Below are 19,136 nucleotides of genomic sequence, written 5' to 3'. Positions count from 1 at the left end.
TCCTGGTTGCAGTGGATCTTACACTAATAATGTTCACTGGGGGTTGTTTGTTTTTTGTGTGTTTTGGTCTAGATGTGCTCTTTATGCCATTGTCCAGGAGCAACAATTGGCTGTGATGTGAAAACGTGTCGCAGGACATATCACTACCACTGCGCATTGCATGACAAAGCTCAGATACGAGAGAAACCTTCACAAGGAATTTACATGTAATTATTTTTTCCTGTTTGCCCTCTTTGTCAAGAAATCTCCCCAAATCTGAAAGTCTCTATATAGTCACGCCTTTTGTCCTCTGGGCATACCTTAACAATACGGTGTTTACTACACAGAGGAAAACTCTAGGAAGTTTGCTACTCAGCTCTTAACCTAAGTCTCATGGCTGTGAAGAGTGAATCATGCTGCTAGTTTTATGAATTAAAAATAAGCTAAATATCATTTGCTTACTTGATAATTTTTAACCGCTTCATTTTATAGGGTTTATTGCCGAAAACACAAGAAAACTCCACATAACTCTGAAGGTAAAAATGTTCAACCATTTTCTGGTTTCAAGAAGATGCATTAATTGGGTGAATTGAATTGAACTAATACATATTGTTAAGAAATACCTGAAAATCCTAAATGAAGCTGGAAGAATTAAATAAACAGTTAGGATACATTCTTTTAACATACAGAATGAAATGATGGGAATTCTTGAATATACATCTGTCTTAAGGTTCTTATTAAAAGGGATATGCTTTTCTTTAGGAAGAAATTTCTTGGTGGGTGGTTTATGAGTGCAGGTAAGTGAATTAGGTTTTTAAAGGAGTCATTAGGATTACCATTGACTGTATACTTCAGTTAAATTGTAGAAAATGTTGAGATTGAGAAGATAAATAATTTTTTGATTATCAAACTTATTAATTTGAAACCACATTATGATATTAGAAAAACATTCAGGGCAGCTAAGTGGTTTGGTGGATAGAGTACCAGGCCTGGAGTCAAGAGGATCTAGGTTCAAATCTGACCTCATACTTTCTACCTATGTGACCCTGAACAAGTCACTTAGTCTCAATTACCTACCCTTACCACTCCTTTTTTTTTTTTTAAACCCTTACCTTCCTTCTGGGAATCAATAGTGTGTATTGGTTCCAAGGCAGAAGAGTAGTAAGGGCTATGCAGTGGAGGTTAAGTGACTTGCTCAGGGTCACACAGCTGGGAAGTATCTGAGGCTAGATTTGAACCTAGGACCTCCTGTCTCTAGGCCTGACTCTCAATCCACTGAACTACCCAGCTGCTCCCCCCTTACTGCTCTTCTACCTTGAAACTGATATTTATATCAATTCTAAGACAGAAGGTAAGGGTTAAAAACAAAAAACATGCTGACCATCAGCATGATCCAGTAGAAAATGAATGACCTTACTGAATACTGAATGTCCCTTTTAAGTTTACATAAAACTGGGTAGTTGAATTTCTATGTACTTAGACAAATTGCACATGATTTTTGGAAGGCATGGGAAACAATAGCTTTGATTTATTCTGTGTTGTCAATATAAAACACTCTTAAGTTTAACCAAGGATTTTATTTAATTTTATTCTTAACCATCTAGATTTGGGGGTTTCCAGACTTGGGATATCATTAGTTTCAGTCCAGTATTTCAATAGTTTCAGTCCAACAATTTATCTCTTAATTTTTAGTCTCAAAATGTTGCCTGGTAGCTCTGAAAAATTAGATGATTTACCCAGGGTCAGTCACATAGCAAGTCTTTGCCTAGGTGCAGGGGAACATGGCCCCAATACTTCTTGAATCCAGGGCCAGCTCCTTATCCACTATACTTCTTTGCCTCTCACCATTTCGATTACTGATATAGAAAACTGATAGTAATCTGTGCTAACACCAGTGAATGTGTCACCACAAATCAAAGTGATTGAAATATTCTTGTCTCTTTGGAATTTCTGACATAAATTGACTCAGCTGATTTTGTTCAGTTTGTTTATGACTATAATTTAATGCAAATATGCCAGTTAAATTCTAAGTCTGCTTTGATTTAGAACAACTTTAACTTTTATGGGTATAAGGAAGTATGTTGACTGTTTAGATCTGCAGAGGTTCAACGGTATTGGTTCTCAGGGCCTCCTGTATAAATTGTTCCTCACAGGGTAGACTCTGGATGAGCAATTTAAAGCTGGGATTGAAATTTAAAGCTTTTTTTGTTATGAGTACAGGGAGTACCCCCTTTTGCTGCTGCTATGAATTTTACCAGAGACATTGCCTAATAGAGTCTGGTTCTCTTTTCACCTTTTTATGGGTTTATTTCTTGGTTCGCTGATGTGGGATGTTGCCATCATGTGATGAAAAAAGAAGGAAGCATTTTTGTTTTGTTTTACTGTTTAGGGAAAATAGATTTTAGGTTTGAGGAATGATTTTGAATGCCCCTCTATGCAGCAAGAAATTTATGCAAGAGGAAAGGAAGGCATATATTCAGACTTCCCTGAACAGCCTTTTGTTTTTTAGTAAGGGAAGACCTAAGCCATCCCTATCATCCTCCCCAAAATCTATCTACTTTCCAAGAAAGCAAGAAAAACTGTTGTTAGTTAGACAGTCAAATTACTGTTTATTATGGTAAGAATATTAGGTTTCATATAATAAAGTTCTTCATTTTTTAGTTTCAAAAAGTACAGGCCTAGCCTATTTTACTTTGGAAAGAGAGACTCATCACCAGGTTGGCCATAGAGTGATGGATTTTTTTCAGTTACAGCAACTCTTACCTTCTATTTAAGAATAGATCCTAAGACAGAAGAGCGGTAAGGGCTAGGGGATTGTGACTCACCCAGGGTCACACAGCCTGGAAGTGTCTTTTAAAGCTAGATTTGAGCCGCCACCCCCCAAATACAGTAAACATAACCAAGGCTTAAGATGCAGTCAGGTTTATGAAGGTTCATCTGACTGTTTCCATGACATAACATTTGTTCCTAGGAAAACAGAATCTACTTTGTACTCTGGTTTCCAGGGATCTCTAGCATGAATGAATAAGTACTGCCTTTATCTAGGAAGGCTCTAGCCTTCTTTCCTAGCTTCATAACCACATACCCTGCTGGAGAGATCTATATTTTGCCAGTACTTCAGATGGCTCCTATGTAGGCCATTCCAGTTTACATCAGGTCAGTTCACCAGATGACGATGTTCATTCCTCCACTTAATAGAATTTGAATTTTAAAATAGTAAAGCTTTGTAATTACGTCCTGAAGAGTCAGCTATTGAAGAACTTTGTAAAAGCTATTTTCTCACACTTATGGCCTAGGACAGCAGAGATAGTTTTGAACTGCCATTCTGGGATGTTAGTCCCAGATATTTTCTGATGCCAAGCCTGGTTACCAAATCTCACTTACTTGATCTACCATCAGTTTGCTTTGTCAGTACCCATTCATAAGAATAGCCTGCTTTACAGATGGCTGCCAAGAGGACTGGGAAGGTCATTACCTCTCCTCTTCCACTTCTACCCACTGACCTGTGCATGCCAGAAAAAAAGCAAAGCCCTTGGGGCAGCTTGGTGGTTCAGTGGATAGAGAGCCAGGCCTGGAGTCAAATGTGTTCAGACACTTCCTAGAAAAGTGGCCCCAGGCAAGTCACTTAACCCCAAATGCCCATCCCTTACTGCTCTTCTGCCTTGGAACCGATACTTAGTATTGATTGGGGGAGGGGGGGAATAGCAAGGCTCTTCTGGATTGCAATAATTAGTTAAACTAATATGATGGATTGGATTGGGGTGGGGGGAGAAAGAGAGATCTAGAGAAGAGGGAAATCTAGGCCTGGATGAGCTGCCACAGTTAGGGGCCCTGGGTGGCCAGGTGTTAGGGAGATATCATGAAGAGCAAACTCATATCTATCAGTTCTATAAACCTTACTCATTTAAAAGACACTAGTAGTACAAAGACCAAAATTTGAGCCTGTTGTTACTGGTATTTCACAGTTTCCCCAAAGGCCTACCCAGCCTGTTTTTAGAAGTAATACGTACTGTTGAAAGTGAGCAGCAACATTCCAAAGTATGCAGTGTACTACTAGGATTTTTTTAGATCAAAGTGCTATTCAGAGCAATCATATCACTTACTTTTCTCATCATTTTACGCCCTTCTCTCTAGAACATGTACCATAATCATGGTGGTTTGTTTGCCAGTGTTACTCTGTTGGGGGGGACGGGAACCATTTTGGTAATAACTCAGGTTTATTATAGTCATGTTTTTTTTATTAGTGCTTTATTAAAGTGCTAAAAACCATTGAACATTTATTGAGCAGCTCCAGGGAACCTGACACTGTTAATGAGTGCATTGAACTATGCTGATTGTTTAGTTAGCCACTCTTTTCATTTTATATCACTAAGCGTAGACAGTGCAGGCTTTTGTACTAGTAAATGAAGGGAGATCACATCATGAATTTCTCATCTTTGATGGTAGGTGCTGTCATTCCTGTGTTGAGGCAAAAAAAAAAAGCAATGTCACCCAGCATAGAGATACTTGTCTTTAAACTACCCGCCCTGGGGATTTGCTATAGATCTTGATCACAAACCAAATTCTGTTTTTTTAAACCCTTAGCTTCTGTCTTAGAACCAATACTAAGTATTGGTTCCAAAGCAGAAAAGTGGTAAAGGCTGGGCATTGGGGGTCAAGGAACTTGCCCAGGATCACACAACTTGGAAGTATCTGAGTTCAGATTTAAACCGAGGACTTCTCATCTTCAGGCCTGGCTCTCTATCCACTGAGCCACCTCACTGTCCTCAAATCCTATTTTAAACTGTGTTAACTTTAATCCTTCTATTATACCATTTAAGGCCTCCATCACCTATAGTAGCTTTAGATAATTTCAGAAGTTCCATCTTTATCACTGCTGATCTGTATGATCCACATTAGGTAGTAACAGGCAGAAATTAAGCTTCATGTATGGTTATTTTGAAATGTTTTACCCAAGTTAGGATATTTTATATCATCTTTGCAATGGAAAAAACGATGAGATATTTGAGTCCACTTAACCCTTAAGTTCATCTTCAGTATCACATTAGTTTACCTAATTATTCCAATAAGCACCCGAAAATTGTCAGCCCACTCATTGGTCACTGACAAAATGTAGGACTACTGATAAAGAGTGCTAGGTGAGAATTAACAGGCCTTTTTCATTCATTTTCCTTTTAAGGTGGCTCAAGGAAATTACTAGAAAGAGATGAAAGTATTGAGTTGGTCTCAGAATTTTCCCTTCTCGCTTATGTAAAACAAGGCTCAATTTATTAGAGACTGTAGCAGTGTAAACGAACAGTAATTAGGAATTCTGAATGTAATCCTGTATAGTCAGTTGGATGAATGATTGAATTATCTCTTATTTCTAGTTATGTAAATCTTGTGGAGGTAAATACAGATTCTGTTTGTATTGGCGCTCTCTAGAGCCAGGCGGCCTAGTTCAATAGGAAAAACCACAAGGCTCTCTGGAGCATCAAAAAGAATGGTAGCTGGGACTCATGGAGGTTAGAGTACAATCTCAAGGTCTTTGGGGCCATGCTGAAGGAGGAAAAACTACATTTTCCAGCAAATTAGTGAAAAATTTCCCCCTGCTCTCTTTGTAACTGTCCATAATTGCTATGCCTGCTACAATTTTGAGTGAGATTCAAGTCCCAACTCTACTGTTTGCCAGCTGGGCAAGGCATTTTACTAACTCTTTGAGTCTCAGTTTCTTCATCTCTCAAATGCAGAGGATTTTAGTTGTATGTACACCTGGCTCATGAGAGCATTGTGAAGAAAGCATTTTGTCTACTTTCTAGCCCTGGATGAATGTGAGCTGCTGCTGTTGCTTCCATGACGTTCAGAAGTGTGGAAATCACTGCTGCCTTATGGCTTGCTTGTCCTATTATTTCTTTCTCCTTTCTGACTAGTCTCTCTACATGCTAGACTGTGAAGTATGCTATCCATGTTCAGTGGTTACTAGAGAGATCCCCTTCCCATAAAGGAGCTAGAACATTGAGAAGAGAGGAAAGGACATTGCTTCCTCTCAACTTGTGTACTGTCACTGGAATAGTGTGGCAGCAGCAAGAGAAAGAAATGCATTCAGTAAATGGCTATTTGTACTTAGGCCTGTAACAGGTGGTATAGAGAACAATTGAGATACTTGTGTAAGTACCCCTGGCCTGTGTTCTTTCCTAGTCACTAGTTAAGAATTTTTACCCTGAGCTGGTGATTAGGAATTTGGAGTTTGGCTGCTCTGGGGGTACCCCTGGGTTGTGCCAAGCCCTCAGGAATGGGTCTTCTCATAGCAGCTGTTGCTCTAGCTCCTGCTGCTTTTTCAGAAGGCCAAGGCAACCACCCTGCTGGTGTTGTTCAGGTCGTGGCTACTGCTAAGAAGGCAGTCAGAGCTACTGCTACCTTGGGGAGTATCTCTAGGGACTCTTGGAAAATCCATAGACTTTGTAGCCATGGCTACTGAGGTTTTTCCTGGTGCAACCGTTGCCGAAGTGTTTCAGGCCCGAGGAGATCTTTCTTCAGTTGATAGGAATTCAACACACAGAAAAGGTAAGTAATGGAAGAATTTGGTTCAAAATTTAAAGATGATAATCTTAATGTCTCGTGTTGCTTATAGTTAAAGAAAAGAAAAAAAACCATTATACTACATTGGTCCTTTTTGAACCACGAAACAGATGAAACAGATACTCTTAATTACTGAAAACCACCTAAGAGAAGATGAATTAGTAAAAAAAGGATCATTGAGTTACCTTTGTTTTCTAGAAGGCAAGAAGAACTCAATATGAAGGATAAGTAGTTGTTATTGCAGTAAGGTCCAGAAATATAGTCTCTTAGACAAATGCAGTTGTACATAGCATCTTAAGCTTTCTCTCACTTGACACCTGATACTTTTTCAGTATTTGGAAAGAGATTAGCATCTGCAAGAATAGAGGTCACTGCACTTCTAAGTAAGAAATTAATCAGTGAAATGGTAAGACAAGATTAGCAGTGACCTGTGGAAAAGAAAATGATTGCAGGAACCATGCTCTCAAATTTTCCTTTTTCTTCCTTTACTTTTTTAATATTTCAGTGGTCAGTAGCCTAAGCTCTTTCTAAAATGTATTCATTTTTACAAGCATTTTTGACAGGCCAAATAGTAAACAAGTGAGCATTTCAGTTAGTGTGAATTTTCTTCAAGCACAGTGTTTCGCATATAGTAAGTGGCCAATAAATGCTTTTACATCCATCTATCAGGTTTTTTCAATATAAATTAACATCTTACATATAATAGACACTCAAATATAAGAATGAATGAATTGATATGATTCTTTAATGGTATCTAAGTCCAGGAAGGAAGCTCTAAAATTATGAAATACTGAAAAACTACCTAGGAAAATATCAATTGATTTCTCACCCACACCTAACTGGATAAGAGTTACGTATCTAGTATTTTTCAGTTTTTCTAAGTAGTTTATGTTATATGTATATATAGAGAGAGAGGGAGGGAGAGAGGGAGTGGGTCATTGTCAACTGAGATTTTCTGCTGTTGTTTCCCCTTTCAAAGTGGGTCAGGAATGCATATATCATATAAATAGTTGACTTGATTTGATTGATCAAGAAAGCAACCTCGTTTGCTGAATTCAGTCAGAGTCACTTCTTTGGCAGACATAAGTTTTACACCTGTTAAAATAATATCAATACTTATTTTTCCTTCATCTCGATCATGTAGGGTTTTTTCATGTAAATTAGTATCTAGGTAAGTACGGTGTTGGGATTGAAGGCATCTAATTTCATAAATAAGTATGAAGAAGAACTCTAGGAACTAGAAATTTATAAGTTATCTTTTTTTTTTCATCTTAACTGTCAGTAGAATTTGAAAATACTATATATTTAGTTATGTTTTTAGGCCATAAAAGCATAAACACGTGTTTTCTATCTAGTATGTTTGGAAGAGGATGCGATAAGATGAGAACTTTTGCATTTGTTAAATGCCTCTGGCATGTTTGATGATTTTTGGTGATTTGAAATATTTCAAAGTTAGTTCCTCTCCTAGAAAACAAATGCATGTTAAAGAAAAATTTAAACTCTAAGGACAAATAGTCATTATTGCTAGATTGATTTATGTATGCTTTTCCTTAAATTTTAAGCCACTGACGTAGAAGAGGGTATCAATGAGCATGAACTGGAGCCTTCATCACCCATGGGAAAAAAGAAGAGTCGCAAAGGAAGGCCGAGAAAAATGATTTTAAAGGGGCAATCAGAAGATAATAGATCTACATCTTCTCATGGCACAGATGAAATAGAAAGCAGTTCATATGTAAGTAGAAGAAAAGTATATCCTTATTCATTTCATCACTTTTGGTATTATGGTTTAATGATTTTAGAAGATGTCCTAATATGAATTAGCAAAAGCTTGAGTCACTGACATGGATTTTTTTTTTAATTAATTTTTTTTGCCGGGGCGGGGTTATCTTTCAGAGAGAGAGATCTCCACATAGAAGCAGTCCCAGTGACACCAGGCCTAAATGTGGATTTTGTCATGTAGGTGAAGAAGAGAATGAAGCAAGAGGAAAGCTTCATATATTTAATGCCAAAAAGGCAGCTGCCCATTATAAGTGCATGGTAAGCATGATTTCTTGAGTGTGGTTTGTAAATATGTCCTTAAAATGTTCAAGAAATCTTTTTTTTTTTTTGGTGAAGGGAAAATGATTGGGTGCTCAACTATTCTGACTGGAATTATGACTTTCTATCAAACAAATTACATTAATTGCTATGAAATTGTATGTTTAAGGAATTTGATAGAATTTTCAAGTTATTTTTGATTAGTTGCCAAATACAAGATTTTTTCCTATTAGACTTTTTTTTTAAGCTGGCTATTCTTTAGCATTAAGTCTTGCAGAAATTAAATGGACTTTAAGCTTATGAGGATATTTCTCTTTATTTCCCTTAGTCAGAATTTGCAGTAACCATCATCTTCCAGTCCCAAAAGCACTATAGCTCAGTGTTAACAGTGACCAAGGATCATTAGCTCATAGTAATAAATCATCCATTTTTCAAGCTACTCACATCATTTATGGTGAGAGTTTTGTCATTTGGTCAAGCCTTTCAGATGTGGAGAAAAGATGAAGCCTCGTGGCTGTTCCCTTCAGAGCCTAAAAATATTTCCAAATCAAAATATTACTTTTTGCCAAAATGAGCCTTAGTGCTATGTCCTTCATCTTCCATTTGGCAGGCCTGCCTGTGAGACTGCTTAAGATGCCCCTGTTTTATCCGTAAACCAAAGAAATAGGATGTCTTTATCTATTATGCCTTTTTCTTACCCTTCATCAGAAAGAGGTTCTGGTTTTAATGTCCCTGGATTTCTTTTCCTTTAGTTATTCTCTTCTGGCACAGTTCAACTCACAACAACATCAAGAGCAGAATTTGGTGATTTTGATATTAAAACTGTCCTTCAAGAGATTAAGCGTGGAAAGCGGATGGTATGTTCTTTTCTACTCTGCTTTTGACACCAATAGTATTTGCTGTTTATATTTTTGCTGTTAATTTAGGACATATTTCAGATTCATCCTGGCATTGAAATCAAACTCGTATGTGAAGTTGCTCCATATAAAGTACATTTTTGTAGACAGATGACATTGACCTATTTGAGGAGTTAATAAGTGGATGGCATTGACTACTTCCTTTTAGCATAAATTCTGTACTGAGCAGTGCCATTAGAAGAACTGTGGTTGATTGATTTCAGGTTATTCTGTGTGCAATGACCATGAACTAACCCATTCAGTGCAATCTCAAGTGTTTCTAACTGTTATTTAAGTTGTATGGGTTTGTTTTTTTCAGATGTGTAAAACAAGCTTATTGACCCCTAGGAGGCATCCATTTTAAGTACATACATACGAATAGCCTGAATTTGTCATTATGTTCAAGAAATATGCCTTTAACACATTTAAAAATATATAATGAATTCCTAATAAGTTGGATGTGTTTACTTGCTTATTCTTATCTGTAACTTTCATATGTTTATGAGTTACTGCTTCCATTAGTGCTTCTGGTTATTCTGAATTATAGAAGACACACAGACTTTTTTTTTTAAACCCTTGCCTTCCGTCTTGGAATCAATACTGTGTATTGGTTCCAAGGCACAAGGGTAGTAAGGGCTAGGCAATGGGGGTCAAGTGACTTGCCCAGGGTCACACACCTGGGAAGTGTCTGAGGCCAGATTGGAACCTAGGAGCTCCCATCTCTAAGCCTGGCTCTCAATCCACTGAGCCACCCAGCTGCCCCCCAGACTTTGCTTTAGATTGAAACTTATCTCTAAAAATATTGTTGTATTGAATTTATGATTTAGATCAAGAGTTCTTAGCCAGAGATCTTTGAGCTCTTCTTTTTTAAAATTTTGATAACTCTTACACTATGATGGGTCTTCTTTGTAATCCTATGTATTATGTTTTATGCATTTAAAAACATGATTCTGAGAAGGGATCCATAGGGTTCATCAAACTGTTTGCCAAAGGGAGTCCATCCATAACAAACAAGACTAAAAACCCTTGCTCTAGAGTAGCTATTTTGAACATACAGAAAAAGAGAAACTAAAACATGTTAAATGGCCCAGTTAATTGGGGAGGAGAAAGGAAGGTGGTCTGGATTGATTTCATTGGTGTAGGGAATTCCTTGTAAGAAAAAAATCACTCCGCAGATGCAGATTGGCAATATATCTGTAACTTCAAATGTTCTTTGGGGCCCTGAGATGTTGTGCCTTTCCTGTGATGGCTCTGCCAGTATCTGCCATTGGCAGGACTTGTTGGCTCCAAGACTGGCATTCTATCACTTATGTTGTCCAAGATGCCTCAGACCAAGTAGTAATATTTCTTAAAAGCAAAGTGATAGGATATAGGAGAGTTTATGTGAGAATTCTTGACTTTGTCATTGATTCATCTTAGAATCAGGTCACCATAGTGATTTTTTGACTAATCTTCTAGATGTGAACCTCCTTTATGATGAAGTAGTCTTTGTCTCTACATGATACAACTTAGTATTTGGGGGAGGGGCATGTGATATAATGCCTTTTCCTGGGTATTATTAATTTTTTCCATGTGCCATTGAATGACGCATGTTTGAGGGGGCAGATCTTTTGAGTGACAGTATTTCTGTAAGAAATGAATGCAACCTGGCTTTTTAGTAAATGTTTCATTATTTGAAATGTATTTAAAGTGTTGGTGACATTTATCAAAATGAAATATGGCTTAAAATTGCAGCAATAATAGTAGGGAGGACTGGACCTATAATTTTCATTTCCAGGTGAGGACACTGTCTTCCAGTGCAGGTCAACACCTTCGCAACTTTCTAATCTTAGATAGAAAATTGCCTCAAGCACTTAGCTATGAAGGGACCTGGCCAGGCTAGCACAGCCACTAACAACCATGTTAGGGGCGGGGGGAATCTAGAGCTGCCGGCCCTCTGTCTGCTATGCCTACAAAAGAGTTTCCTCCCAACAACCTTGTAAGATAAATAGTGTAAAACGTATTATTCTCATTTTGCAGAGTGTTTAAAATGTCATTTGCACAAAAAATGCCATGCCAGAACTGTAAATTAAAATTAATGTTGAGTCTGAAAACTATGGTGCTTTCTTTAAAAAGCATATAAGCCTTTAAATTTTGACATTAATTTTTTAGTTTTATTTATTACAAAAAATATCATTATTTATTACAAACAAAATTATTACAATAATTATTACAAAGGTAGCCTTAATGAACATTAAACTACTACTGTCACTCCCAGTTCTCCTACACTCTTTACAGTTATGTTAAAAGGATGTTTATTGAATAAATGTAAATGCTTCTTTTGTGTTCCATATTGACATAATTTGCCTACCAGGTATGGGACACAACCCAAAGCTACCCTTCTCCCAAAGGAAAAAGGCATCATCAGAAAATTACGGCGGGTGGGGGGGGGGGGGGGCAGCTAGGTGGCTCAGTGGATTGAGAGCCAGGCCTAGAAACAGGAGGTCCTGAGTTCAGATTTGGCCTCAGATACTTCCTAGCTATTATGACCCTGGGCAAGTCACTTAACTTCCACTGCCTAGCCCTTACTGCTCTTCTGCCTTGAAACCAATACATACTATTGGTTCTGAGACAGAAGGTAAAGGTTAGAAAGAAAAAGGAAGGAAGGAAAGAAGGAAGGAAGGAAATGACAGTGAATTGAAACAAGACCCCTCTCTTGTTTTATAAAAACCAGTTTTCCAGTATTCCTCCCTCATAATAATTTGCTTAACCATTTGCCTGTTGTTGAGCAATTGGGTTGTTCCTCATTTTGCACACTTTTTTTGCTGTTAGGATCATCTCCATCACAGCAGTATCCTCACTTCCTTACTTGTTTCAATGTTGAAGTTTATTTATCATTTCCATTTCTTTCACTAGTTTATTTAATAAGTAGATAGTGACATCTTAGAGTTGAGTTACTTGTGACTTTTATGGCTGTGGGTAAGGCGTTATTCCTTTTTTTTCCATGCAGTGATTTCTTATTGTGTGTATTGGTTTTATGTGTAAACTGTCAAGCCTACTTATGGGTACTCCTCTCTATTCCTGGTAACAGAAGTGTACACTTTGTAGCCAGCCCGGTGCTACCATTGGATGTGAAATAAAAGCTTGTGTCAAGACTTACCATTACCACTGTGGAGTGCAAGACAAAGCTAAATATATTGAAAATATGTCACGAGGGATTTACAAGTAAGAAATTACAGTTCTTGATTTTTCTTTTAGATGTCACCAAAAAAAATAATTGTGCTTCAAAGGATCACCTCACCTGATGCTACTGGCCTCATTCTCCATAGCATCAGTAGCACAAAACCAGAGGTGGCTACACAGGCCATTTCTACTCTGGCTCCACCCACCTGGGGAAAGAGTTCCATCTGGGCATGAGATTACACTGTTTTCTCTGGGTCTAATGGCATTGCTGGGCCTGTGTTCTGATGGTGGGTTTCCATATTGTCACCTACCTATTCCATCTGATTTTTGTGTAGCTGCTTTGCCCACAGATAGGGAAAAGGGGGCATTCCTTCACTGCCCTGATTTCTGCCCTATACTATCCACAGTAGACTTAGCTGTCATCTTTTCATCAAACAACCTGATTGATGGTTTGCTTCTGAGAGATATCAAGTATGTTCTTACTTGCAAAAACTTGGCTTGTAACTGCCCCCTGTTGATTCAGTATCTGACAGCCAGGGAAGCAGGAGATTCAGGCAAGTAGGTTGTTAGGGTCACCTATCCGGGTCCAATTCTTGCTCACAAAATTGCTCTGTTTATAATGTTGACGGTTAACATGGAAACTTAGAATGTATTGGGTATTTTATTCCTCTTAGTAGAACATAATCTTTGTTTACTTGATCTACTAGAATTACTGATGAAAATAGTGCTGTGGCGCATCTGTATCGATTCCTTTGGGTCAGTTGGCCAAATTTATTCCAGTTTGATTTCAAAACGGGGCACTAGGAGCTCCAAATTGCCTGTCCCCTTTTTGATCCCACATTCGTACTGGGTTCCAAAAGCCTACTGTGTTCTTTAAATGAATTCTGAATTCTGTTTTTCACAGAAAAAGTTTAGATCCCAGAAGAAAACCAGGATACAAGAGGAGTTTTGTAGGATGGGCGGAAGGGTAGGTGTATCCCAGGTTGAAGTAGGGGAGATGACAGGAGCTTTATATCTATATCAAGGATTTTAAGAATGAAGCAGTGTCTTGAGATACCTAGGTGAAATTTCTATCCTGACTCCATTTTAGAATTTGGAGTGTTTTCTAGTTCCCAAGGTGTAGCATTTAGGGGGCATTATTTCTTTAGTGGCTACTAAAAGTTCATAAAAATATATACATATTTATAGTTTTTAAGAAAAAAAAAATATTGTAATGAGTTACACTAGGTAAATCAACTCCTTCCCCAACCTTTTATCTCTATCTTGAATTATGAGGAAATGTAACTCATCTTTGATTGAGCACATAAGTAACTAATAAGTTCTATCTCTGCAGAGCAATTTGGTAAGTGGAGTCTTTTATGTTGTTTTGCTTTTTGCTTTATCTCCTTACTAAGATTTTGTATTTATAAGCTTGTCCTTTAGGATCATCCTTTATCTCGGCGCATAACCAGCCGTAGTAGAGCATTCGATGAACTGTGTAATATTGCCACCTTGAAGGCCTCATATACTTCCTTTGTGCAATTGGCCTTAAAGACTACCCTCAGACCATCCCTTTACTTGTTTGGGGTGGGAGAATACTCATTGGAACAAAGAATCATCTTGTCAGGGTTACATGGGAAGCAGGCCAAATCAGCTTAGCAAGTATTTTAAAGAAGGAAATTATCCAAATTTGCTTCGAAACTCATTGCCATACTGATATTCAAAGAATAAAATTTGAGCTGTCACTTGATAAACTGCTGGGCATAATGGAAACAGCTCATATAGTACTATCTGAAAGGCATACAAGCATCCATGTAATTGATGTGTCCCATTTCTTTTTTTTTTTAAACCCTTACCTTCCATCTTGGAGTCAATACTGTGTATTGGCTCCAAGGCAGAAGAGCAGTAAGGGCTAGGCAATGGGGATGACTTGCCCAAATGACTTGCCCAGGGTCACACAGCTGGGAAGTGTCTGAGGCCAGATTTGAACCTAGGACTTCCTGGCTCTAGGCCTGGCTCCCAATCCACTGAGCTACCCAGCTGCCCCCGATGTGTCCCATTTCTGAGTGCCTTCACCAGTGTAAAAGGGCAAGTCATCTTCAACTACTAGGACTAACATATCATGGGTACTAAACAATAGGAAGCAAGTTCTCTCCCAATTCATCTAACTTTGTTTCCTGATGAACTTTTCCTCATTGTTTTTGTTGCTTCAGACTATACTGTAAAAACCATAGTGGAAATGATGAGCGAGATGAAGAAGATGAAGAACGAGAAAGCAAAAGCCGGGGGAAAATAGGAAGTGATCATAGTGGCTTCCCTCAGCAGCAACTCAATGGAAACTAGGTATGGAAGTTATTCCTGATACAGAGATACCCGCCATTCAGGGCATTACTGATATGACTAAATGCCAGTAGCTCCAACAGTACTAATGTGTTTAGTTGACAGCATGTCGTTAGAAAACCCTGTAGAACTGAGGAAGGTTTTGTAACCTTAGCTGATTTTGTAACGGTTTTAAAAGAGAGCAAATGAGCCATTTTATCAATAAATGTAGATGTAATGTCAAATTCTGTAAGATACACTTTTTTCCCCTATTTTCTCTATTTTAAATTTACAATTGTTTTCATCATCTTTTGAACAGGTTCAAGGGACAGAGAGTTAGAAAACTGGGAATGAATAAGACATCCATAACTACTATTCTTTTTCACTGTTTTCTAAAATCAGAAAGGGTTAGGAACTTTCTACTGCCTGACGCTATTAGATCCTTCATTGAGCTGCCTGAGATGTTCATGTGTGTGAGCCTTCAATAAGTGGCAGAGTTTTACTTGTTGATATTATGTAGTTTGTAGTCTGCAGTGTCTGGAAAAAAAAAATAGAAACACTCAATGATATGTACAGTGTCAAAAGTTAAGGCAGACATTGAAATGAACTATTTCTGGACTGAATAAACTTCTAAGATCTGGAATGTGTAAAATGTTTAGTGGATTCAGTATCAAGAAAAAGTTGAAGCCAATTGTACTTCACATTGCAGACGTGGCCAGGGGTGACAGCACAGTTAATTATGAGTTTTGTGATTTCTCCACACGCAAACAAAATCGAGGCTCCAAAGGAAGATGGCCTCCTGTTCTTCCTCTCTTTGCTTGGAAAGCACATGCATAAAAGAATTTTTCTTTACCACAAAGTGTGCTAAATAAAGATTTTTCAGTTTGTTCCAGTTGAAGTTGTTCCCACTTACCAGCATGGACTCCAAGCAACTGGTGAGCTCCAGTGCTTACGCCAAAGGGCTGTGTGTATTTTCTTTTTTTCTAACTCCCCTTGCCTCCCCTTCCAGGCCTCCCCTTCCCTACCCCCTTGCCCATATACCTTTCTTCTTTCCAAAATATACCAAGAGTTTTGGGCAAAAGTGGTTGAAATCTTTATACTAACCTATGGAAGCGGCAAATTAAACCTCCTTGAAATTTAGAGGGTCATTATTCACTGAGGAATTTAGCCACCGTGTCTGAAACCCACACCTCTCAAGTGCCCTGTTGTATGGAACACTTCACAAATTGGTCCCAAGTATGAAAGTAGGTCTTGTGTGCTATAGGAATAATAAAGACTCTTTTCATAAAGCAGCAGTATTTCTTTTGATTATGTGACCACTATTTTAGAAACCATAGTTGACATTTTTGACTTTTTTGAGTCATCACTTTGATTTTCCAGCCCTACTGTTATCTTGTGTGTGTAGGGCTGGCTCCGTGTGCTCCTGATTGGTGGTTCCTTCGGTTGGGGTTAATCAGTGGCTAACTGCTCGGTTCTTTTAACAGAGTATTTTTCCACTGACCCTTCTAATGAGCGATAAGGATAGCTTCTTGCATTTACTGATTGAAGCACATGAGTATATTTCTTTCTAATAAAACCAAAAAACCTTTGTGGTCTGCCTGATACTACCATAGCACCTCAGTAGCAAGGTAGGAATTCTGACTTTCTACATTTGAAGCAAACCGACAAGCAAGATTCATTGACAACTTGACTGTACATTGAGAAGATTATTCTGCAGCTGATATAAACAGTTCTTTTTTATGTAACAGGTGAAAACTTACACTGTGTTTAAGATTCTGTTGCTTTTTTACTGTTAGTATTTGAAAGCCACGTTTGTCGATTATATTTTCACGCATATACTTAAAACAAGGGACCCAATTATGATGAGTCAGCCGTCTGTCTTTTTCTTTTTTTTCTTCTAGAAGGATAATGTAACTTTAGTAGGTTCTAAATGTTTTTGTTCCTAAATATGCCATTGATTTTTTTTTTGTAAATATGATTTTCAAATTAAACATGACTTGAATTGCAATGACAGATCTCTAGATAATTGTTTACCAAGGTATGTGACTTTTCCCCTAAAAGATCTGGACTTCAGTTTCTTACAACAGCTTGAAAATGGATTAATCTAAATCTTGAAATCACTGTGTCTAGATCCCTTTTTTATATTGTGTGCCACAGGCATGGCTTACCCATGGAACAGAACACCTTCATTTCTGGACAACTACTGTATTGCTTTGAATTAAGGAAAATGCAAGGTGTTTGGGGTATTCTGGCCAGTCTAATATAATTATTGTATAAACAAGGACTTTCAATACTCTCGGTGTTAATTGCTGGATTTGGTCTTTAGTGAAATTGAAGTGTGTGTGTGGGTTTCTTCAACCCATTCTGTGCCACTAGCAACCAGAATAGCACTTTACCTTTGGTTGACAGAACAAGTGGCTGGCTACCTATTCTTTCACTGTGGTGTGATGATTCGGCTAAATGATTTTTCATTTGTAACGAAATGTAATTTAAGGTCACATGAAAAATCACTTTGGGTCATAAACCTACAATATTCTAATTCTCTTCATATTTTTGTCATATGCTGAGTCAAAGTGCCTTACAATGTAAAAATTGTACAGTACTTATGTTCCCAATATCATCTTCTGGGTAGTAATTACATTGTGGTGTCAATATTTAGAGAAATGTACCTCAGCAGTGTATTTACTATACATCTCCTATGTCCTTAACTGTACTTTTATTAAGCATGAAAATTATTTGATCAGTATACAGCATCGATATAATTTTAAAAGCAAACAATACTGCCATTACTGTCTTTTATGCGTATTTTAGCTTGGAATTTTAAAGTGTCTTTTTTTCCTTTTTCTTTTTTTTTAAACAGTGTAATCTTTGCAAGCATATATTGAAGATTATTCTGGAGCATTTACTGCCTTACCAGAAATGTTAGTAAAGAAAGTTCTTTATAGTAGAAAGATAGACTTGAGTTTCTGTACTTTAAATGAGATCTATTTGTTCCTGGAAAAGAAAACAATTTAATGGGTGTCTTTTACTTTCATCTCACAATTTTAAAGACCACAACTGAAAATCATTTATTTCCAAGATCTCTAATAATTTCAAGATTTCAGTCATTTCTTGCTCAGGAGTGCATTATATTACTAGGCAAATAAGAATATAGATCTTCCATTGAGTCAACCTTTGTATACATAAATAGATGCACATGAAATCATCTGCAGCGAAATATCAATCTTATCTCAAAATAAAGTAGAGAGGATCCTGGCACGGTGCTTTTTGGAAAGCACTGAAGTTTGTTTAGACCACAGCCTGTAGCTTTTGCTCTCACGTACATCTTCCATAAATACTAAGACAAGGAATGTGTTATGGGGTTTCAAACAAACAAAAACATTCCTCTCCACTATGCTATGTATATTTTGTTCTTGTTCTGTTGGAATTTATTTCTGAAATTGTAGTTTGCAGTATTAGTTTCTTTTTATTGGTATTCTTGCATATATTCAATAAATGAGTTAAAACTTTCTTATTGGCATATGTCTTTTTTATGAGAGCATATAATGAAGCTTATGGGTTAGTTCTATGAGCCATTGTGTGCCGAATTCCTCTTAGTCATGCATTATTCTATGGTGAGATGGAGTTCAATAATTGGTTGCTAACCGTGTGTGGGAGGAAGGAAAAATCAACGGTTAAGAATGTAAAGAAAGCACTATTGAAAAATTGACTGCTCTTTCTCTATCCATCAGCATTAGAATCCTATCATTTTGGACCAAATAAAGTGTTTTTATTTCTTTTGAAAACATAGGGAAGGTCCCCCTCCTACCTCACTTTGCTCTCCCCATCTCCTAACTTCCGTTACATCTTGGCCTGTCATTGCATGGATTTAGATATACTAACTGGGTGTTCTTGGGGACAGAATTTCAGATAGGGAACAAATGTTTTAGGCTCTCCCTCATGTTTCCCCTGATTCTTCCCCCACCTGTCCTTGCTGACTGACCCAAGGAGGTGTACACTCATTTGATCAAGGCTACAAATTATACAGAACTGGTCCTAATTAACATAAGAACATGACAGTGTCTTGCTGTGTGCTGGTATGCTTTAATGCTTGAAAATTTCTTGATGTTTTGTGTGAAAATCTTATTTTGATCTTATTTTAATGAGCAGTCAAAATATGGGTAGTTAAACAGCTGAGTGTTTTTTTTTCTTTTTTTTTAAAGCCAA

At 37.5% G+C, this 19,136-nt stretch overlaps 1 protein-coding gene across 1 annotated transcript in view; it reads left to right on the top strand.

Annotated features, from left to right (window-relative positions):
• Positions 1-18,440, top strand: part of PHF6 (PHD finger protein 6) — a 35,295-nt gene extending 16,855 nt beyond the window's left edge. Inside the window, exons 4-11 of the mRNA XM_001364034.4 lie at positions 73-206; positions 472-515; positions 8,100-8,269; positions 8,431-8,574; positions 9,327-9,431; positions 12,541-12,674; positions 14,825-14,954; positions 15,250-18,440. Of these exons, the coding sequence (XP_001364071.1) occupies positions 73-206; positions 472-515; positions 8,100-8,269; positions 8,431-8,574; positions 9,327-9,431; positions 12,541-12,674; positions 14,825-14,954 (861 nt within the window). The 3' untranslated portion in view covers positions 15,250-18,440. The remainder of the gene's footprint in view (positions 1-72; positions 207-471; positions 516-8,099; positions 8,270-8,430; positions 8,575-9,326; positions 9,432-12,540; positions 12,675-14,824; positions 14,955-15,249) is intronic.
• Positions 18,441-19,136: the final 696 nt, after the last annotated feature.

This window comes from Monodelphis domestica, chromosome X (genome assembly GCF_027887165.1).
Source record: "Monodelphis domestica isolate mMonDom1 chromosome X, mMonDom1.pri, whole genome shotgun sequence".
Lineage (NCBI taxonomy): Eukaryota > Metazoa > Chordata > Mammalia > Didelphimorphia > Didelphidae > Monodelphis > Monodelphis domestica.
The sequence above is the reverse complement of the archived record's forward strand: the minus strand, read 5'-3'. Positions and strand labels throughout refer to the sequence as shown.